The sequence below is a fragment of the Hipposideros armiger genome, unplaced genomic scaffold, assembly GCF_001890085.2.
Source record: "Hipposideros armiger isolate ML-2016 unplaced genomic scaffold, ASM189008v1 scaffold_37, whole genome shotgun sequence".
Taxonomy (NCBI): Eukaryota; Metazoa; Chordata; class Mammalia; order Chiroptera; family Hipposideridae; genus Hipposideros; species Hipposideros armiger.
This window is the reverse complement of record NW_017731387.1, coordinates 4,057,541-4,077,851: the sequence shown is the minus strand read 5'-3', so window position 1 is coordinate 4,077,851 and position 20,311 is coordinate 4,057,541. Positions and strand designations below refer to the sequence as shown.

Genomic DNA, 20,311 nt, shown 5'->3' with positions numbered 1-20,311 from the left:
ACCAGCAGGCAATTCAAAAACATAACTTTTTAAAAACCATTTAAAATAATATAAACTGGAATGAATCAAGGAATAATTCTGACAAAAGATGGGCAAGCCTCTGGAGAAAATTTGAAAATTCTACAGAAATCATTAAAGAAAACCTGACTAACTAGAGACGGATAGGAACATAACATTGTAGACAGGTCACTGCTCCCCCCAGGTTTATCTATAGCATCAATGCATTTACAGTCATAATCACATTGGGACTTTTTTATGGAAACTGACAAGTTGATTCTCAAATGTACACAAAAAGAACAAAGGACTGAGAGAATAATAGCCTAGACGCCCCTGAAGAAAACATGCTCCACAGATGGCACAATTTGTAAAGGTGTAGTAATGAGGAGAGCAGTTCTGGCACAGGCGTAGACAACTTGGAAGGGATGGGGGGGTCCACGAGCAGACCTGTGCATTGGGAGCCTTGATGGGTGACCAGAGAAGGTCCTGCAGACCTCAATGCAGGGCGTTTGGACGATTGGCTCGCCATCTGGAACACAAGGAAATGGGCCCCTACTCCATCCCAGACAAAACCAGTTCCACATGGACTGATGATTTCAACGTAAGAGGCAAAACTCTAAACCTTTCTCCTTAAATTCTAGGAAACACCTTTCTGACTTTAGGGTAGGCAAGAATTTTTTTCTTTGATAGACTTTATTTTTTTAGAGCAGTTTCAGGTTCACAGAAAAATCGAATGGAAAGTACTGAGATTTTCCACATGCCCTCTGCCCCCCGTCACATCGCAACCTCCCATATTATGAACTGCCCCACCAGATGGTACATTTGCTACCCCTGATGAACCTACAGTGACACGTCATCATCACTCAAGAGTCCATAGTGTACATTTGGGCTCACTCTTGGTGTTGTCTATGGGTTTGGATAAATGTATAATGACATACCCATCATGATAGTGTCACACAGCGTATTCTCACTGCCCTAAAAAGTCCTCTGAGCTCTGCCCACTCATCCCTTCCTCCCCTCAACCCCTGGCAGGACAAAGATTTTTTTTAAGACACCAAAGTTGCTAACTACAAAAGAAAAGATTGAAAAAATTAACTACATGAAACTTAAGAACTATTATTCATTAAGTGATTCTGCAGAAATAAAGAAAAAAGATCTTGGACTGGATCCTGGATTGGGAGGGGGAAAAATTTGCTCTAAATGACATTATTAGAACAACTGATGAAATTTCTTTTAGCATGGTTTATTAAACCTTTTTTATTAGTATTCGTAAAAAAAAACAACAACAAAAAAACCCCCCAAAAAAACATGTCTTCATATTCAGGCAGACTCCATGCAGTTCTGTTAACAGGTTTGTGACCTACAAACTCAGCGAGTGTGATACATTTTACTTTCTGTGATTCCCATCAAGAAAGAAAAATGTCAAGTTCATTTATAATCATATAATCATGAATACATTCCTGATGGGAGAGAACTTCCATTGCCTAGGCGTTGGTCAGAACCGGATCCTCTGCTTCCAATTTTACACATCTAATGAATTTTTACAGACTAGCTTCCAGCTCCCTACATTTCAAACTATGTTTGCACCCACTTCCGGTGCTGGATGCTGTAGGATGCGTTCACATCCTGGTATATCTGTCCCTGTACCTTCTCAGTCTGGCATAAAAAGCAATAGCCTAATGTGAACAGACTGCAACCCTCAAAGATACATTCTCCTGCACTCGAAGTGGTAAATGCAGCCCCAACTCAACCCACCTTGGCTGGGTCCCCAGATGCCTGCACCCATCACCATCCAGCTTGAGAAGTGCTGAAGGAATGGGAACAGACTTAAATAGCTTTCTTTTGCAGAGTTTACAAAAATATATGACCATGTGAACACATTGCCAAGAGACTCATGGGAGGGAGAAGCCCTGATGCTCAAATTTCATTAGCTTCATGGTAAATTCGCCACTAAGAACAAAATACTGGGGAATAACTCAAGTGTCCACAGGAAGATGGATCAACAGCTATATCCAAACTACTTGACAGACCCAAAATGTTCTACTTGCTTACACTTAACTTAGCAGAAATAAACAAATGTTGAATGATAAAAGCAAATCCCACAAGGCTATATAATAATGTTATTTTTATAAAGTTCAAAAAAGAAGATAAATGAAACAATGTATCGCTTAGGAATGTATCCAACCGTGATAAAACTACTAAAAAGCAGCAAGGAGAGACGAACAAAATTCAGGATAATGGCAGAATCCGAGAGATGCGCAGATATGTGGTTAATATTGATAACGAGGCAGTCACAAACTTTCGTTTTATTAGTGTGCTTTAAAATTTATATATTCAGTGTATCATATGCATCAAATATTAAGACTGAAAATATGTTAAAATACTAAAGACACCCGAAAACACTGAAGTCACCCACCTCTGCTCCCGCCCCATCCCGTCCCTGCACCACAAGCTGTTGGGGACAGTGGCTCCGGAGGCTGCACAGCAGAGGAATGTCTCCAGGAGGGAGGGACCGGGAACCGTGACTGTGTCATTTTGTTTTTGGTGTCGGGTGGGGTGTGGCCGTGGTGGAAATACCATCCAGTATATCAGTATGCCACATGAAACTTGCTCGGTTTAATTTTAGAGTCATTCTGCCAGCTAAAAGCAGGGTGGGTGTCCAGGCCTCCCCTACACTCGGACTTCCACTTTGTAAGTGCGCCAGGCCCGGCGCCGCCCCTTCCGTCCTTTGGGACCGTCTGACTCTTTTTTCCCCCGTCCGGGCCCACGCGATCACGTCAGTTCTGCCCAGAGGATCCCCACTGCTGCCCCTCCCTGCGCAGCAGCCTCCCAGCCTAAGTCCAGCTGGGAGCTTTCCCTGCAGCCCTGAGCCGGGAAGGGGGCGTGGACACAGCGCGGAGCACCCGGGCCCCGCCCCTCCCCGCCGAGCTCCGCCTCCCGCCGTGGCTCCGCCTCCCCCGTCGCTCCAGTGCGCGCCGCGACTCCTCCAAAAACCCGGAGAAGTGGACTCTGCTCTCCGAACGCCCCTTCCAGCCGCGCTGAGGCCGAAACGGCGCGGGCCTGTCCGAAAGAAGCCTGGCCCGGCGCCTGGAGGGGAGTCGGCTCCGCGCGGCAGCGGGCGCGGCGGGTTCAGCGGCTCAGGCCTCCCTCTGCTCCGGTACTCCGGCGTTAGGCCGCGGCGGTAGGATGGGCCCGCCCCTCCCGCACTTGGAGGCGCCCGCCCGTGCCGTCTCCTAGCAGCGCCGTGACGCGCACGCGCACGCGCCCTGGGTGCCGGGCCGCCGTGACGCGCACGCGCCTCTGGGTGCGGCGCCGCGGGCGGGAGTGAGGGGCGCCCCCGAGCGGAGGTCTGGGAGCGCGCGGGGTGGGCGCGTGGGGGGCGACGGCGACCAGTGGGGAGCCGGCTCCGTGTCGCCCTTGGAGGACTTGGCGCCCCCAGCTCTCTCTGCTCCCCGTGCAGCCGCCCTCCCCGCCTCATCCGGGACGTTTCCGGAGCCTTAGGGACCGTAACTCTTGACCCTCGTGGCATTTTTGTTGGACTTTCTCTGGAAAAATGGAACCTGGCAGCTTGTCTTAGGTATTACCTTTTGAGAAAAAAGTTTATGAGTCTATCTGAGGGCCCCAGAGTTGGGTTAAAAGGCTTCTTCCCCAACCTCCGTCGTTTGCACCCGCAGCCCTGGTGTGAACAGGGGCGGCCGAGGCCGAGCGCGTGCACGCTGGAGCCACTGCGCCTGCTCCCTGACGCGCAGGGCCGGTGTGCGCTGGGACGAGGCGGCCGAGGTTCCTCCTGGGAGTGAGGCCGTGACACGCAGCGCAGCGTGAAAATACAGACCTGTGTGTGTGTGTGTGGGGGGAGCGCCCCCTGCTCTACAAGCCTGCGAAGATGAGCTTAGCGGGAGGCACGGAGCACTGTGCCTGGGACGCCGTCAGGGCGACAGGTGTTCCTTATATATCCAGGTGGCGTTTGTCTCCGTGCTTTGTGGGTTTTATTTTGAAGGTTGCACCGTGAAGTATTATTCCTCCTGCTTTCCTTTGTGAAAACAATCGGAGTTTCTGCAGAATTTCTGTAATATCCGAGTTTTCGTAGTGCAGGTAGGAAGCAGGAGTAGGTTGTGTGAGGCAGGGTGCAAAGTGTCACCACTCGCATGTGCGCGCATGCGCGCGCAAAGGGACCCTGTGCTTTGGCAGAGACGTTCTATGGAGGGAGTGTCATGATTCTTCACTATTCCTTGAGGCAAAGCCCAGGGCCACTAGGCCGCCGCCAGGATAACCACGTGGTACTTGATCCTTGAATTTTATTGAGGGTGAAATGAAACTCATTATCCCATTTCCTCAACAGAAGATCGCAGGATGTTTGTTCCAAGATCTCTCAAAATCAGGAGGGGCGCTCACGACGAAGGCAGAAGTTGTGCAGCTAAGAGAGCAAAACCAGAAGCAGGAGACGCCTCACAGGACGAAGGCAGTGGCGACCCGGTGGGACCCGTCGGTACAGAAGAGGCCCCAGAAGCAGACGGGCCCGGCGCGGAACCATGCCCCTGCCCCAGTCCAGAGGGCCAGGTGGCCACGGTCTGTGTGCTGGGACCTGAGCCGCGTGCCGAGGATGGCCATCTCTCGGAAGAGCCTGTTAAGTCATTTTCCAAAATGCAGCGCTGGGCAGAGCCCGGGGAACCTGTGTGTGTTGTCTGCGGCCGTTACGGCGAGTACATCTGTGATAAGACAGATGAAGACGTGTGCAGCCTGGAGTGCAAAGCGAAGCATCTCCTGCGGGTTAAGGAGAAGGCAGAGAAGTCAGCGCTCAGCCGCCCGCAGGAAGCTGGCTCTCAGCCCGAGGCCCCGTTGGAGGCTTGCTACGTCTATAAAGAGCATCCCTTCGTCTTGAGCCTGCAGGACGACCAGGTTGAGAATCTTAAGCAGCAGCTTGGTATTTCAGTGCAAGGACAAGATGTCACCAGGCCCATTACTGACTTCGAGCACTGTGGTTTTCCCGAGGCCTTAAATGTCAACCTGAAGGAGTCGGGCTATGAGGTCCCAACCCCCATCCAAATGCAGATGACCCCCGTGGGTCTCCTGGGAAGGGACATTCTGGCCAGCGCTGACACCGGCTCCGGAAAGACGGCCGCCTTCCTCCTTCCTGTTATCATCCGAGCTTTATTCGAGGTACGTTCGAGTTCAAATGTATAGGTCTCAGAAACGAGTGGGGCATTTACCAACTTGCATACTCACCTATGTTACAGCTGCAAGCGGAAGTTGAACACTGACAGTTTCATAGTGTGTCTGAAAAAACATAGTTTTAGGGAAGTCTTCTTTCATTATATCGAGCCAGAGATCTTCATTGCAGGTCTCAGAAATTGCTTTTCTTATAAAATGCTTCCTTTCTAACAAATTTCCTATGAAAGGAATACGCTTTTAATTGGAGGGGCGTTGTGTAATCCTGCTGACCTGATCAGCTACAATGTTTTTCTGTCAATTTAGCCTCTTGGATTTTATGTTTTGAAAAAACTGACTTACACCAAAGTTGGAACACTATTGCAGAGGTTCATAATATACCTTTAAATGTGATCCGTGGTTCACCTTAAAATAACACTACTACCTTTGCTTGTTCATTTATAGCGTACAAAGCACTCTTACACGCACAATTAGTTTAACACACACTTTGAGTGCCTATGTGCTTGTGAGGTATGAGGTCTGGTAAGGAGTGAAAAATGTAAGCAGAGACAACAAAGATAAAGGAGGCAAACAGAGAAAGCTAAAGAGTAATAGGAGGTAATGTAATAAATAAATAAAAGAAAGCAGACGTTCACGATATAAGTGAAATTCACTGGAGGACCAAAACAGAGCTATAGAGCAGGAAGCAGGGTGTTCATGGAAGTGAGTTATCAGGACACAGAAGGAAGTGAGTGCACAGAAGAGCCAAGAGCAGGCTTCTCGGGTTTGGAATACCAAGCTTGACCCAGGTCTCATGGCGACTCGGGGAGGACGGCTGGAGGTCTCAGTGTCCAGTGACCAGGAGCAAACCTTCCATGTCCCCACCTGGGTCATTGCAGACGCCTCTCCCTGGCCCCGATTTCTGCCTTTCGTTGTATATTGTGTTATGGAAGACTTGGGCTTCGTTTACGGTGGGTTTTGGAGGCAAAATCTGCAGTGAGCAGAAAAGGCAGGAGGGTTCGTTTCCAGGTGGGCCGATGGGACCACGCTAAAAGGGAAATGCTCCCGGAATCTCTTCGGAGATTCGTCCGTGCCCTCAGGAATGAAGCGCTGGTGTCGTCAGATTTGTTTTTCTGTCTTTGCAGAGCACAGCTCCATCTGCGGTCATTCTGACCCCAACGAGAGAGCTGGCCATCCAGATAGAGAGACAAGCCAAAGAACTGATGAGAGGCCTGCCGCGCATGAAAACCGTGCTCCTGGTGGGGGGCTTGCCCTTGCCCCCGCAGCTGCACCGTTTGCGGCAGCATGTCAAGGTGAGCGCCAGGTCGATAGGAAGCCGTGAGTAGCGATGCGGCACCTAGGTGTTTTCTCCTTGAGGACACTTTGCCTGTGATTTTAGGCGGCCTTCAAATGCTGGCCCAGTCGGTGTAGTTTTCTAAGTTTCTTTTATACGGGAAAGGAAAGGAGCACACGTATTAAGTGTCTGGTGTGTGCCAGACACTGTTGGCTGTCCTCACGTGCGTTATCTCCTTTAATCATCACATCTGCCCTAACCCTCCGTGGGAGATGAAAGAAAGAATGGTGAGCAAAGAAAATAGTGACCATTGACTAAAGAAAACAGAATTGTGAACAATCTGGGGGTTTTGTTGTTTTAATTGGAGCAAAATACTGGCCAACAGTCGTATGGAAATGCAGGAGAGATGTGATTGGTGTTAAAGCATTGGCCCCTGATTGTTCAAGGAGAAGTAAAGATTTCGATTAACTTTAGACTTTATGAAGTTATCTGTTAACAGCTCTAAGAGAATGGAAAAAACGTTTATGTCTTTTAAAGCAGCTGAGGGAGAAAAATGGAATAGAAGCGGTGAACTCAGTTTTTAAACGGTGCCGGTATTTCTGAAGTACATAAGCAGGTCCTTATAATCCTGAAATGTCACCACCCTCAGTAATGTCACCATTGGTCTGGTGTGAACTTGGAAACAGGCATGAATTGATTAGGTCATTTGTAACTTGCCTGTACTTTATGCCTGGCAGCCTCACTTAATCCTCACAATAATCATTATCATTTCCAATTTATCAATGAGAAAATAGAGACTCACACCATTATTAAATGCTAGAGCTACGATTCCTACCGAGGTCTGTTTGACTAAAGAACCCCCACTTTTAATCACTACTTCAACGACTATATTATAAAACTGTGGAGAGCCTTAAGCAGCCGTAGAAAGCTTGGTGCCCAGCCTTTTAATTTAAAAATGAAATAGGCTTGGGGCCGGCTGAGTGGCGTGATGGTTAAGAACTGGCTTGGGACTCCAGAGGCCCTGGTTCGGATCCCACATATGAGGGCCAGTGACACTGCCCTCTACAGCTAAGATGCTGAACAACAGCTCAACCTGGAGCTGGGATGCCGTGAGTCGCCGGCGACGGCGTAGGCTGCAGCCCCTGTGGCAGTGGATTGCCATGGGCTATCGTATGTGGCCAGCAGCCAGAGTGAGTGGCCAGCAGCCGCAGTGAGCGGCCGTCCAGAAGCCGGCGACTGATCTGCCTCGCCCGGGAAGAGCGCAATGATGGTGCCAACTTGGGCCAGTGAAGCAACATCCTCCACAACTAGATTGAAGAACAAAACGACAGCAACTTGTCTGTTCCCCTTCCCCCAATTCCCCAGCACTGTTCCCATCCCCCCAATTCCCCAATAAAAATCTTAAAAAAAAAAAAAATGAAATAGGCTCAAAGAGGTTAAGGAATTGGTGCTGGTTCACAGAGCCAGTGGTGCCAGCTGCCTGTAGGCCCTTCCGGTCTGGTCCTACCTAGGGCTCAGTCTCACCTGGGGCCCTTCGCCTCCTCCCTTGGTGGCCTGCCAGTGCTGCCCACACCCTGCGGACCCCCAGGACTCATTCAGGTTTTAGCTTAGATGTCAGCTAGGACTGGAAAGAGCCCCCACTGATTGCGTACTTGACTGAGCTCATGGGCATTTATTTGTTCCACCTGTTTCTTCCTTTGTATCATGCGTTTCATAAAAGCGGGCTTGTCTGATATTCACCATTGAATTCCGAGTACTTAACACAGTGTCTGGCACACATTAGCCACTCAATAAGTTATGGGAAGGAGGGAGGGACTGAAGGGAGGAAGCGAGGGAGAGAGGAAGGGAGGGAAGGAGGGCATTATCTAATCTTTTTATTTGCTTTTCCTCTTTTATTTAGGTTATCATAGCAACTCCTGGGCGACTTCTGGATATCATAAAACAGAGCTCTGTCGAACTCCGCGGTATAAAAATTGTAGTAGTGGATGAAGTAAGTAGTGGTGTTCAGAAACATCGGTCACATAATTTTATATAATTTACGAAAATCATATTATAGCCATAATTTCAGTGTGTATTCAGGCATTTTCTTCCTTCCCCAAGGGGAAGGGGTCTTTCTGAGCTGCAGGAGCGGTTCTTCGTGTTGTTCCCGAATAGACCGCCCTAAGCCCTAGGAAGCCATAGCTCTTGTCCTGACTGATGGCAAACACAGATGCTATAGGCCCCGCCTTCTCGGTGGTGCTTTTCTTTTTTTGTTGTTGTTTTTTTGTTTTGTTTTGTTTTTTAAAGGTTTTTATTGGGAAATGGGGGGATGGGAACAGCGCTGGGAAACTGGGGGAAGGGGAACAGACAAGTTGCTGTCGTTTTGTTCTTCAGTCTAGTTGTGGAGGACGTTGCTTCACTGGCCCAAGTTGGCACCATCATTGTGCTCTTCCCGGGCGAGGCAGATCAGTCGCCGGCTTCTGGACAGCTGCTCACTGCAGCTGCTGGCCGCTCATGCTGGCTGCTGGCTACACACGGTAGCCCATGGCAACCCACTGCCACAGGGGCTGCAGCCTACGCTGTCGCCGGAGACTCACAGCAGCCCAGCTCCAGGTTGAGCTGTTGTTCAACATCTTAGCGGTGGAAGGCAGTGTCACTGGCCCTCATATGTGGGATCCGAACCGGGGCCCTCTGGCGTCCCAAGCCAGTTCTTAACCATCGCGCCGCTCAGCGGGCCCTCGGTGGTGCGTTTCTAAACATGCCACCATTTCTCTACAAAAATTAATCCACGACAAATAACTGAACAGAACAGGCAATGTGGATGTGGCTGATGGCGTTAGGGTCTGCGATTGTGATTTTCTGCTACAAGAGCGTGTTGGCATTTTCATCCTTTTTTCTTATTTAGTAAGATGAAGTAATGGTGTTATTCCTTGATGACACCCACTGCAAACAAGAATGAGGACACATGGTTATGTGCCAGTCAGGCCGGCCTGCCATGCACCATGTCTGCCTGCACCACACAGCTGCCGTCACGCGTCCCGCTGGCCGTGACACAGCAGAGGCCTGTGTCCCCCAGCGGTGATGAGGAGTGAGGGCAGCCTGGCCAGCCTCGGGTGGGCCCCCTAAGTAACGATGGGATTCCACAGGGTGTGGAAGGAGCACATCTCCAGGTGAAGAGACTGGGGGAGGCAGGCAGGCCTGGCACGTGTGCAGAGGGGACAGAAAAGTGACCCGCCTGCTGAAGAGTCCCTCCTGCGGAGTAAGGGCAGGTCAGGTCAGGTTGTTAGGGCGGGGTCAAATTATAGAGGGATTGGCTCTGATGTGGGCAACCGTGAGGCTTTCTGAAGGATTGCGTTGGGGTGTCACGTGTTGCAAGTGGTGGTTTAGGAAGGTTATTCTGTTGCTCCGTGCAAGACAAATTAAAGGAGGAGGCATTTGTGGGATGAGCCAGCAGCCCAGACGCGAGGTGAGGAGGGGCAGGGGCAGGGTGGAGACATATGGCATCGAGAGGCACGCATTACGTCTGAGAGTCACTGTGAGTCCTTTAGGAGCCTTCTGATGACTGAATGGGGGAGAGGAAGGAGGAGGCAGAGGTGACTCCGTGAGCTAGGCTGTGCCTTTAATTTTAGTAAAGGGCACGGGGGAAAAAGTTAGGGCTTGGTAACAATATTTGAATGGTTTTGATGTGAATGATGGACGAAGGGGAAATACCCTGCAGATGTGGGGTGTGCATTAGACTCGCCGAGACGCACTGGTTTCTCTAAGGACAAAGGTTTGACAGAGACAGGCGGTGCTGAGGGCTGGCTGGCGGTGTTTGAAGATGAGTCAGTAAACCACAAAGGAACTGAGAGCAGATAATATCCCTGAAGAAGGGAGAAGGCACCGCTTCATGATATCATCCATCGTATAGATTGTCCACTGTACAGAGATTGTGCATCATATAGAGATTGATCAGAAGAAAAAGGAGTCTGAAAAGGTATTCTCCTTTCAGTGAAGGAAGAAAAATAAGTGTTTGAAGGAGCACTGGTCAATAGATCATGGGCTATAATTTAAATATATAATATCTCAAGTATATTAATATTGTAACTTTTGGTTGACCCATCTGTTTCCCTTCTAGACCCTAAATTCGGTAACGGTAGGGTCTCTTTATGTGTCTTAAGCACCGAGCACACAGCAGTTCAGCTTGGCGGGTTTGGAACCAGGTCCCCCAGGTCCACATTGGCTCCACCACTTCACTGATCACTGGGTAACGTCCCTCAGTTTTTGCATCTATAAAGCTGGACTGTAGTGGCGCTGCCTCCCAAGAGCGATATGAGGGCGTGTGCAGCCCTGGAGAAGGTGCTGGCACGCAAGGGAATGCTCAGGGAACGTGACGTGAAGCACTCCCAGCTGCTCGGTACAGGTCTGGTGAGTGGACATCCAGCCTAGGGACCCTCAGGAGGGACGTTTTGGCAGGAGAGGTGGATGCTGGATCGTCAGGGTTTAAGGACGTCATGAGCAGTGAAGGCATGTAGGCAACACTAAAACAGAACATTTCCTGGAAAAGCTTGAGAAAGTTGTCTCTTTTTTTAAAATTTTTTGTTAAGAAACGCCTGTGTTTACATCTGACTGTTTACTCTGGCTGTATCCGAGTTGTATATCATTGTAAACACATACCTAGTTACACAGTATATAATTTTATATAAGTATTTCCCCCAGTTAATCCTTGGTCTTTTGACATTGCAGCGTATTTCCCTGTGTAAGAGTTTCTAGTTTTTTATGCTCTGAACTCTGTCGTCTTTTCTTGGGGGGCTCTGGGTTTTCCTGTAAAAGACTGACTGGAAACCGGTTTCGTTTTAGGCCGACACCATGTTAAAGATGGGCTTCCAGCAGCAAGTGCTTGACATTTTGGAGTACGTGCCGAGTGAGTGTCAGACCATCCTGGTTTCCGCTACAATCCCAGCCAGCATAGAGCAGCTGGCAGCCCGGCTCCTACATGACCCCGTGCGGATCAGCGCCGGGAGCAGGAACCAGCCTTGTTCCAGCGTGCGGCAGATTATCCTGTGGGTAGAAGAACCCGCCAAGAAGAAAAAACTGTTTGAGATCTTAAATGTGAGTAGGGCCCTGTCAGCCCTGTGCTGTCGATGGTGTTTGCGTGTTTCACAGTGCTTCAGCGAGCGAGCGGTTTTTAGATGCAGCTTTTGGGGACTTGGGCACAGGTACTAATAACACATTGCTTTGCCTCCCTCAGAATTCTGTCAGAATCAAATACATTTTTATATGTGAAAACATGCTGTATAGGTAAAGGCTTGGTTTTTGTTTTCTTTCTTACAGGAAGACATTTAAATATCAAGATGATTCCTAAAGAATATTTTTTTTCTTGTTTCAAAAATCTTTGGTAGTTTTATATGTAAGGTGGGGAGGATAAGTCCTTTCTTGGCTAGTCTGTCTTGAGAAATAGAATTCCCATGCGGGGATTGAACTGCCCACCTTGGTGTTGTGAGCGCGGGGCTCTAACCAACTGAGCTAACCAGCTGCCCCAGAAACAGAATTTTTTTAAACAATAACTGACTTTAAAAGAAATCTGTTAAGTGGGTGATATATTACCTAATAAAAGACTATTAAGATAATATGGTTTGTATAGGCTTATGGAAAATTTTTTTAAATTTAAATTTTTAATTATTTTTGCAAGAGTAATGAAGTGATGGGGAAACGGGAAGGGCGGTAGACTGACTTCTGTTTGTGCCTGTTTTAAGGGAAGCGCTTGTTTTAACAGAATATGCCTTTCGCCTCCTTAACAATGTTTATAAACCTACTGGTAACCAGCTTATATGTCGCTTTCAGAAAGACTTCCCACTGTAATTATGTCATGGGTGATTTTCAATTCGCGTCTTTAATTCTTCAGGATAAGAAGCTCTTCCAGCCTCCCGTGCTAGTATTTGTGGGCTGCAGGCTCGGAGCTGACCTTCTGAGTGAGGCCGTTCAGAAGATCACAGGCCTGCAGAGCATATCCATGCATTCCGAGAAGTCCCAAGTCGAGAGGGAAAGCATTCTGAAGGTCTGACCTGCGCGCCGGTTTCCTATAAGTGCTTTGCCTCACTGTCAGGTGACACGGTGCCGTAGCAGCAGCTGGTGTTAACGCAGAGCGTCCTCTTCCTACCCGCGAAACTGTGCAGCTGCCCGCTCCTCGTGCCCAGGCGTCTGTGTCTGGGGAGCAGTCAGCCCGGTCCCTGGGGATCGTGTACTGAGGCGCTGGCTCGCCAGAAGCCACCGTGTCTGGAATGAGGCTGCTTTGGGCTGGGGGAGCATCCTTCGCCTTTGGGAAAGGTGTGCCTGAGTCCAGGCGTAGGGGGCATCGTGCGGGGGCTAGGGGGGCACTCAGGTCACGTACAGTCCTCAGCCTTTGCTTCCTGAAAAGATACTGCAGCAGCGAGCACTGAAAAAAGGAAAGCGCCCGAGTCCCAGAAGACCACGTAAGCTGCCTTCCAGTAATGAGTTGTGTTGCTTCTTTGGCAAGGGGCTGCTGGATGGAGAGTACGAGGTGGTGGTGAGCACGGGCGTCCTGGGACGCGGCCTGGACCTGATCAGTGTCAAGCTGGTTGTCAATTTCGACATGCCTTCCAGTATGGACGAGTATGTGCACCAGGTAAAGAGCGCGTACACTCCCACCCCAGTGTCCTGGGGAAGGCGATGTCAGTAGAACAGGGAGTGAAACAAAAAAGTTCTGTAGTGGACAACAAGTGACATTTTTTTTTTGCTTTTAAAATATGTATATGTGAAATAAATTTTATTTTAAAAAACTATGTATGCCTAAAATGCATTTAAAAAATACTTGGAAAGAATAACCTAAAATGTTAGTTTAACAAGTTTTTAAGTCATTGGTTTCTTTTTATTTCCTTTATATTTCTTATTTTCTTCAATGAGCTCATTAAATGGCTTTTATAAGCAGGAAAAAAAAAGGGGGCTTTGTTGAAATGGATCTATCTGGCTAAAATAAAATGGATCCGTTAAAGTATTTGTTTTTTTTTAGGAATCTTGTCTTCATCTGCTCTTCATATCCTTGTTTGTTCTCGTCTTTCACCTTTTAAAGTTTTGTTTCTTCCCTCTGCTGCCAACGATAACAGGAGCTCTTTTTTCTGGCAGAAATAGAGCCTCCTCTTAGCACCGCATTATCTCACTGCCTCTACCTGTGTCCCTTCTCCGGCATCGCTTACAGGCTCTTCAAGGAAAGCCTTTCTCTGCTGTTCTTCGAATCACCCCCGAGTGCCACGCTGACCTGGATCGCCCACCGCAGGGCTCTGAGGGCCCCGGATGCATTGTCGCTTTGATTTGTGCTTCGACTCAGTGACAGCAGCATCCTCCCTGCCTGCCTTCCTGCCTCCCTCCCTCCTGGCCCCATCCCGCCTCACTTAGCTGCACACCAGGGAATTGACGGTCACACAGGAATTGATTGTTCAAACAACCAAAGTTCATTTTCTTCCAAATGTTTAATAATTTTGGATGGAAGTCTTTCTAAACTTAAGCATTAAAATATCTAGGAAGCGTCTGTGCTTCTTAGGAGAGTGTGCTGATTATAATTACCTAAACGTTTCTTGCTGTCCCAAGGTTAACCCTGGGGTTTGAGCTTATACACAGAGCCCCTGATGTGCTGGCGAGTGAGGGCCTCGGGGGCTGGTGACCTATGTGGGACCCTTACCTCAACTCAAGGACAAAGGAGATGTGTACTTAAATTATAATAGCTACTCCCGTGTGTCTGCTTTTTAACTTGGGCGTAGGGAGCTTCTGGGAAACAACTTCATACTTGTTAACCTCAGGTGTCTTAGAGTTTGGAGACTTGCAGTTATTTTTTTTAGCAGCTTTAAATCTCAGTAGAAAATATCTCAGCATAAATGTCTCAATAGATGTAATTCACATGTGCTACAGTTCACCCATGTAAAGTGTGCTTCCGGTGGTGTTAGTATATTCATAGAGATGTACAGCCATCACTACAATCAATTTTAGAAAATTTTCATCACCTCGAAAAGAATCCCCATCCCCTCAGCAGCCATCCGCCTCTCTCTCTCTCTCTCTCTCTCTCTCTCTCTCTCTCTCTCTCTGTCTCTCTGTCTCTCTGTCTTTCTCACACACACACACACACACACACACGTCACTGAAACACAAGTTTCGCAATGCTTTTTATTACATCACCACTTTCTTATTTTCTACTTGGACTGTATCATTAAAAATGTGCTGGTGGCAGCCCACAAAAGTGACCTCACAAATCTATTGAGATATACAATTCTAAAACATGCTATCTGAACGGATGGTAACCTCAGTGAAGCCTCTTGAAATACTAGCCTTCATTTTCTTCCAAGGGACGTTCAGGTTTGATATGAACATGTTGAAAATGCTGTTTGCATGTCGTTTCAGGTTGGAAGAGTGGGAAGACTGGGCCGGACCGGGACCGCCATCACCTTCATCAATAACAACTCCAAGAGACTCTTCTGGGATGTCGCAAAAAGAGTGGAGCCCACAGGCTCCATCCTGCCCCCGCAGTTACTCAATTCGCCTTACCTCCATGACCAGAAGAGGAAAGAACAACAGAGGGACAGACAGACGCAGAGCAACCTGGTCACGGGCGCCAATCTTATGGACATTATTAGGAAACACGATAAAAGTAATTCCCAAAAGTGATTTGCTAGACCACTTGGAGCACGTTTTTATTGCGTACTATCAGGGAAACCTCTATATTATTATGTATGGTTTGATAAGTGGGACATGTACGTGAAATAAAATTTAAAATATCCTTAAAATTGTTTAATAGACTATAAAGTTTATACAGCAAAATCATATTTTTCTTTTAAATTCTCATAAATTAAAAGCAACATCAGAAAATGAATTGCTAAATAAGGTAATTTTTTTCTCTCTCTGGACAAAGCCTTTTTTTTAAAAAAAATAACTGTTCCTTGGAGCTACTGTCAGAACCAGAAACCTGCCCAACAAAGAGTGTGACTCAGGACGGTGGTTCATTTGTGTCCCCATCATGCTGCAAGCGTGTCGGCACTTGGATTAGTGTTGAGTAAATGAACGTTAGGAAGAAGTGAAAAAGTGGAAGAAATGATCAGTGCAGTTTTGAAAAGGTAAGTGTGAACTACCTATTTTTATTCTGTTGTCTTCCCTTTAGCTCAGTAAATAATTTATATTTAATATGGGCTGCTTATCAAACTAATGTCAAGTTATGCTCATGTTGCTTTGCACTTACCGTTTTTATGTTAATGTCACTTTGCTAATTTAATTGAGCATATTAGATACTGGGAGAGAGGAAGGCATTGTGCTTTGATACATTGAAGCTTTCATTGCTTTAAAAACCATTAGTATCAGTTTTTTGCTGAGATTTAGTTAGCATGTTGCGTAAATGTTGACACTTAGACAAACTTTGTATCCTCATCATTCTCCCCAAGGAGCTATGGGGTGGGGGGGGGGCTTTAGCTAACTAAAGCCTAGGGTCAGAGGGTCCCCAAAGAGTGTGTGAACCCTCAAGACTTGCCTCTTGCGAGTATCCTATCTGCTAACTGTTGAATGGTGAGTTCATTTAAGACAACTGTCGAGGTCCCAGGTGCTGTGGCATGGGTGCATTGACACAGAGCTCAGCAGAGAGAAGTGCTTTAAAGCTTCGGTTCCATCACGCGAGGAAGGGGAGTTGTTCGCTAGACTCAACCTCATGTAGAAATAAAAGCAGTAAGGCCAGAAAAGTATGATGGCTTTGCGAATCAGCATTTGTGGGAGACTATATTTAAGCAAAAATAAACCATGCTGGGCTGTGATGTCAGCTCACTGGTCAGCCTAAGTGGCTGGCAGTCTGCCCTCCCCGCCCACCACGTGCTGCCGTCTCTGCTAACCTCAACCACACGTCCTGCCTGCTGGTATCTGAAGCCTTATTGCACTAGGCATGGCTGCCCTCCCTCTGAGACGCACTCCCTCAAGGCAACTGGTGGATGAGATGGTGGAAGGGTGGGAAGAGCCCAACTCGGGCTCCTGATGAGGGTCAGACATGATGGCGTCATGTCCCCTCAGCTGGTTAAGAGCGTGAGCTCTGAGCAACAGGGTCGCCGGTTCGATTCCCACATGGGCCAGCGATGCTGCGCCCCAAGCTGAGCTGCCGCTGAGCTGCCAACAGATGGCAGGATGGCCCAGCTGGTGAGAGCATGTGCTCCTAACAACAAGGCTGCCGGTTTGACTGCCACATGGGATGGTGGCTACGCTCCCCCCACACACACACCCGCAACTAATTGAACACTGCACCTTGAGCTGAGTGACGCGACTGGACTTGGAGCTGAGCTTGCTGCGCCCTCCACAACTCAGATTGAAGGACAACAACATGGCTGTTCCTCTTCCCCAATTCCCCAACACTGTTCCCTTCCCCCAATTCCCCAATTTAAAATAAATAAATAAAAAATAAAAAGTTTCTAAAAAAAAAAAAACAAACCAGTCCCAGCGCGGCTAGTATCTTCCCCAATTAAAGATGTGAATTTTAAAAAGCTACCGTCTATCATTTCATGAGAGAAAGAACATGAAAGAAAGAAGCAGCAGACAGGACGTCCTCTCTGAATGAGGGCCAGTACTCCCCAAGGAATAACGGCAAGCTTACAGTGGCATGCCTTGTTATAACATTTTAAATAATGGATTTTTGAGAAAAATGATTACACAGTTTGAAGAGTTAAGTAGCTGACACAGCTAGCCATATATGCTCAGACATTTGTTTTACGCTTCCAGTAACAGTATGATATGACAGAGGGGCCAAGTTAACCTTGGAATTGCTTCATTGCCCAATTTGAAGCAAATGTCCTTTACGTACCCAACACCTTCATGGCTGAAATTACGGGTGGCTTTGGACTCTGCAGTGCTCTGTGCTACTTCAGAAGATGCCCTCAGTGCCATCCTGCCGATGTTTCTAAGGCCAAGCAGCAGACTTTTAGCAGCCAGAGTTTTGTGTGGCTTCACAGCATACAGAGAACATTGCCACATATTTAAACTCTGACTCACACTGATGAATGTTCTTGAATACATCTCTGTTGGGTCCACGAACTGCCCTATTTTCTGAAGAAACTACACCATTTTCTCCCGGCAGGCTGCATGGTATCCGGGTGGCGCCCACCTGCAGAATTCACACCAACACCTCCTACGCCTCGTTGCACTCTCTGTTGACGGCCAGCAACACGTTTGTTCCATGATGGAGGCAGGTATGGTACAGGAGGTGGCATGTCATTCAAGGTGACTTTCCTGGCAGCCACAAGTAAACTGACTCCGGACAGATAGGGCTCTTTTGTTGTCACCAGGCACACTTAGTGTGACCCCGGAGGCTCCAGGCCACAGTGTGAAAACCACCCAATGATAATTAAGTAAACACAGTTCTCTTGTCCTGCTGTCAGGACGAGACCCTATGTCGGCTTTTTATAATGGACGGCACGTGGGGTGTTATGTGTCAGAAGGACAAAGTAACTGTAAGACGGATATTTACTTTTCAAATATGTTTGCAAATAGTCATTTATACAATGTTTACAGTCAATTTAAAACTTGAATGTTAGCTTTCTAAAAAATTTGCGTGTCATCCGTATTTTTCTCATCTCATCTCAGAAAGATGAAAACGTGGCAGAGCTGTTTCCACATAACTAGTTCCAGGTACGGTTCCTCCTGTTGTATTTAATTAGGGGAAATTTCTTCCTGCCTCTAATGGTTAGCTTGGCTCCTCTGTAAGATGAGAAGGTTTGCTGGAAGCTTCCCAGATCCCCATTTCCTCTGCCTCACACACCTCTGGCCCCCTCTCCAGGTCTGGGATCTGCTTCAGGCTAATATGCAGTGAGGACTGTGCGGGACCAGGCTGGTGCTGACCGAAGCCCTGTGGCAGGTACGTGGGGGCTCCTTACTGTCTGGTCTAGTGGGATGCGTGGAAATACTCCATAGTAAAACGTGTGCAATCTAATATAGTTTATATAAACACAGTCTCCAGCCCTACCCTTGAATTTATGCCCTCATTACGTATCTTCACTTCCCATTGAACCTTTTGGCTCGAATTCAGCCTGTCTGGGACTGGATTCATCAACTTCCTTATGAAAAGTCTAATTCCCTCCCTGATTTCCCAGTGCCCGGGGCGCTGCCACTCCCCAGGTCCTGCTCAAAATCGGTGTCATGCTGACTCACTTCTATCCCTCCCGTCTGCCGAGTCAGCAGCCCTGTGTGTTTATTTGCAAAATGTCCACATTTTCATGTTGCCCTGGGAGACCAGGACTCCCCCTCAGTCTGACTCGTATTAGAGCTGCTGAAGTGGCCGGTCACGTTCCAGGGCCCTGTCACTGGTCACGGCTGCCACCCACAGCAGGACACTTGCTCCAGTGTGTATCCACCGGGTCTCTGATGCGTTCTCACCTAGGAAAGTCCAGCAGTTCTCTGTGTCCCAGCCGGTGTCCGAGTCCCCCCTTCATCGAGGGCCACTCCACAATCTTCTCCCCACTGTCCCCAGCCCCAGCCATGTGTGGGGGTTTTCCCTGCATTCTAGAATGTACCGAGCACCGTTGCTCAGAGGTTACACAGTGCATCACAGCTTCTGTGAACACGGTCACAGCACCAGCAGTGAGCTGCTGGCGACCAGGAACATGTCACTGAGCGCCCTATCGCCCCACGCAATTCGGGGAAGACGGAGCATCTAAGGACAGTTCTCATCAGGGAGGGCACTTCTGAGCGTTTTGTCTATTTTTGAATCCTGGTGATATTTACATTGGAATTACTGAGAAACTTAAGTGCTGGGAACCAGGAAATAATATAAAGCAAATTCGGAAACTAGGGCAGCGTTCCTCACTGGCAGCTGCCAGGGTATGTCAGGCCCAAGTGCATCTCCGGGGATGTGCTTTCGAGAAAGGAAATGAAGACGTTTGTAAACACTCGTAAGATTTTTAAGACATTTCACACAATTAGAGCAGTCTTTTTATGAATGCAAAAATAGAAAAGATACAGAAAATTCCTAAGTGAAAATAACATTTTACATAATTTTTTTGGTTAAAAAAAAATTATAGTTTAAATATTTATGTATCTTCGCAAGACTACTAAGAAGGTAAATGTGACAGCCCACAAGGAGAGAGCACAGACTTTCACCTAAATGTCCTTTTCAAGTAAAGTGCAGATTTCGTATTTATTTATATGTTAGTGGCGGCTCAGTTTCCTCTAAATTCTTTTGGATTTGGGGGTAGAGGAAAGGTGTAGAGTTTGTGTGTAAGTAAGTACTTTCTGTAAGTACCACATTTCAATTTTATTTTACCCGGAAAGATAGCATTGTGTTAAGAAATTAAATAGTTTATGTACTTGAACTCTCATTAATGGATATTAAGTAGTACATATAAAGTTATAATTCATTTAAATTGCCAGCAAATTAGATACAATAATTTGGCTTAATGCTGTTGGAGAGGTATTTTTGGGTGGGGATGCATTTTGGACTTTTTTTTCTTTTTATAAAATAAGAGATCATTGTAAACGATTCAAGGATTTTAAAGAAACCCCCAGATTGGAGGTGTCCTGGACACATCAATCCAACACTGAGGAACCCCGTGTGACTCCAAAGTCAAGGACAAATAGCTTTGCCTTTTTCTACCATCTTCTCCTTGTATTCACGTAAAGTGTGTACTGGAGGTGGTAGTAGGATTGGATTGAGCTGTATACTTAGTATTAAAAATATCTATAAAATGGGGCTGGCCGAGTGGCACGCTGGTTAAGAGCTGGCTTGGGACGCCAGAGGGCCCTGGTTCGGATCCTACATATGAGGGCCAGTGACACTGCCCTCTACAGCTAAGATGCTGAACAACAGCTCATCCTGGAGCTGAGCTGCCGTGAGTCGCCGGCGACAGCGTGCAGCCCCTGTGGCAGTGGGTTGCCATGGGCTACCATGTGTAG

At 47.6% G+C, this 20,311-nt stretch overlaps 2 protein-coding genes across 5 annotated transcripts in view; both read left to right on the top strand.

The window, feature by feature from the left end:
• DDX59 (DEAD-box helicase 59) overlaps positions 1-15,474 on the top strand; it is a 38,539-nt gene extending 23,065 nt beyond the window's left edge. The window contains exons 1-8 of one of the 4 annotated variants that reach the window (XM_019638079.1): positions 2,928-3,154; positions 4,337-5,154; positions 6,288-6,455; positions 8,337-8,426; positions 11,255-11,506; positions 12,300-12,452; positions 12,912-13,040; positions 14,804-15,474. In XM_019638079.1, the coding sequence (XP_019493624.1) occupies positions 4,348-5,154; positions 6,288-6,455; positions 8,337-8,426; positions 11,255-11,506; positions 12,300-12,452; positions 12,912-13,040; positions 14,804-15,067 (1,863 nt within the window). In that variant the 5' untranslated portion in view covers positions 2,928-3,154; positions 4,337-4,347 and the 3' untranslated portion in view covers positions 15,068-15,474. The other 3 variants (XM_019638076.1, XM_019638078.1, XM_019638077.1) reach the window with 3 other exon arrangements.
• A 2,050-nt stretch (positions 15,475-17,524) lies between these two features.
• Positions 17,525-20,311, top strand: part of KIF14 (kinesin family member 14) — a 53,915-nt gene continuing 51,128 nt past the window's right edge. Inside the window, exons 1-3 of the mRNA XM_019637995.1 lie at positions 17,525-17,613; positions 18,008-18,052; positions 18,201-18,278. The gene's annotated coding sequence lies outside the window, so the exon portion shown is untranslated. The remainder of the gene's footprint in view (positions 17,614-18,007; positions 18,053-18,200; positions 18,279-20,311) is intronic.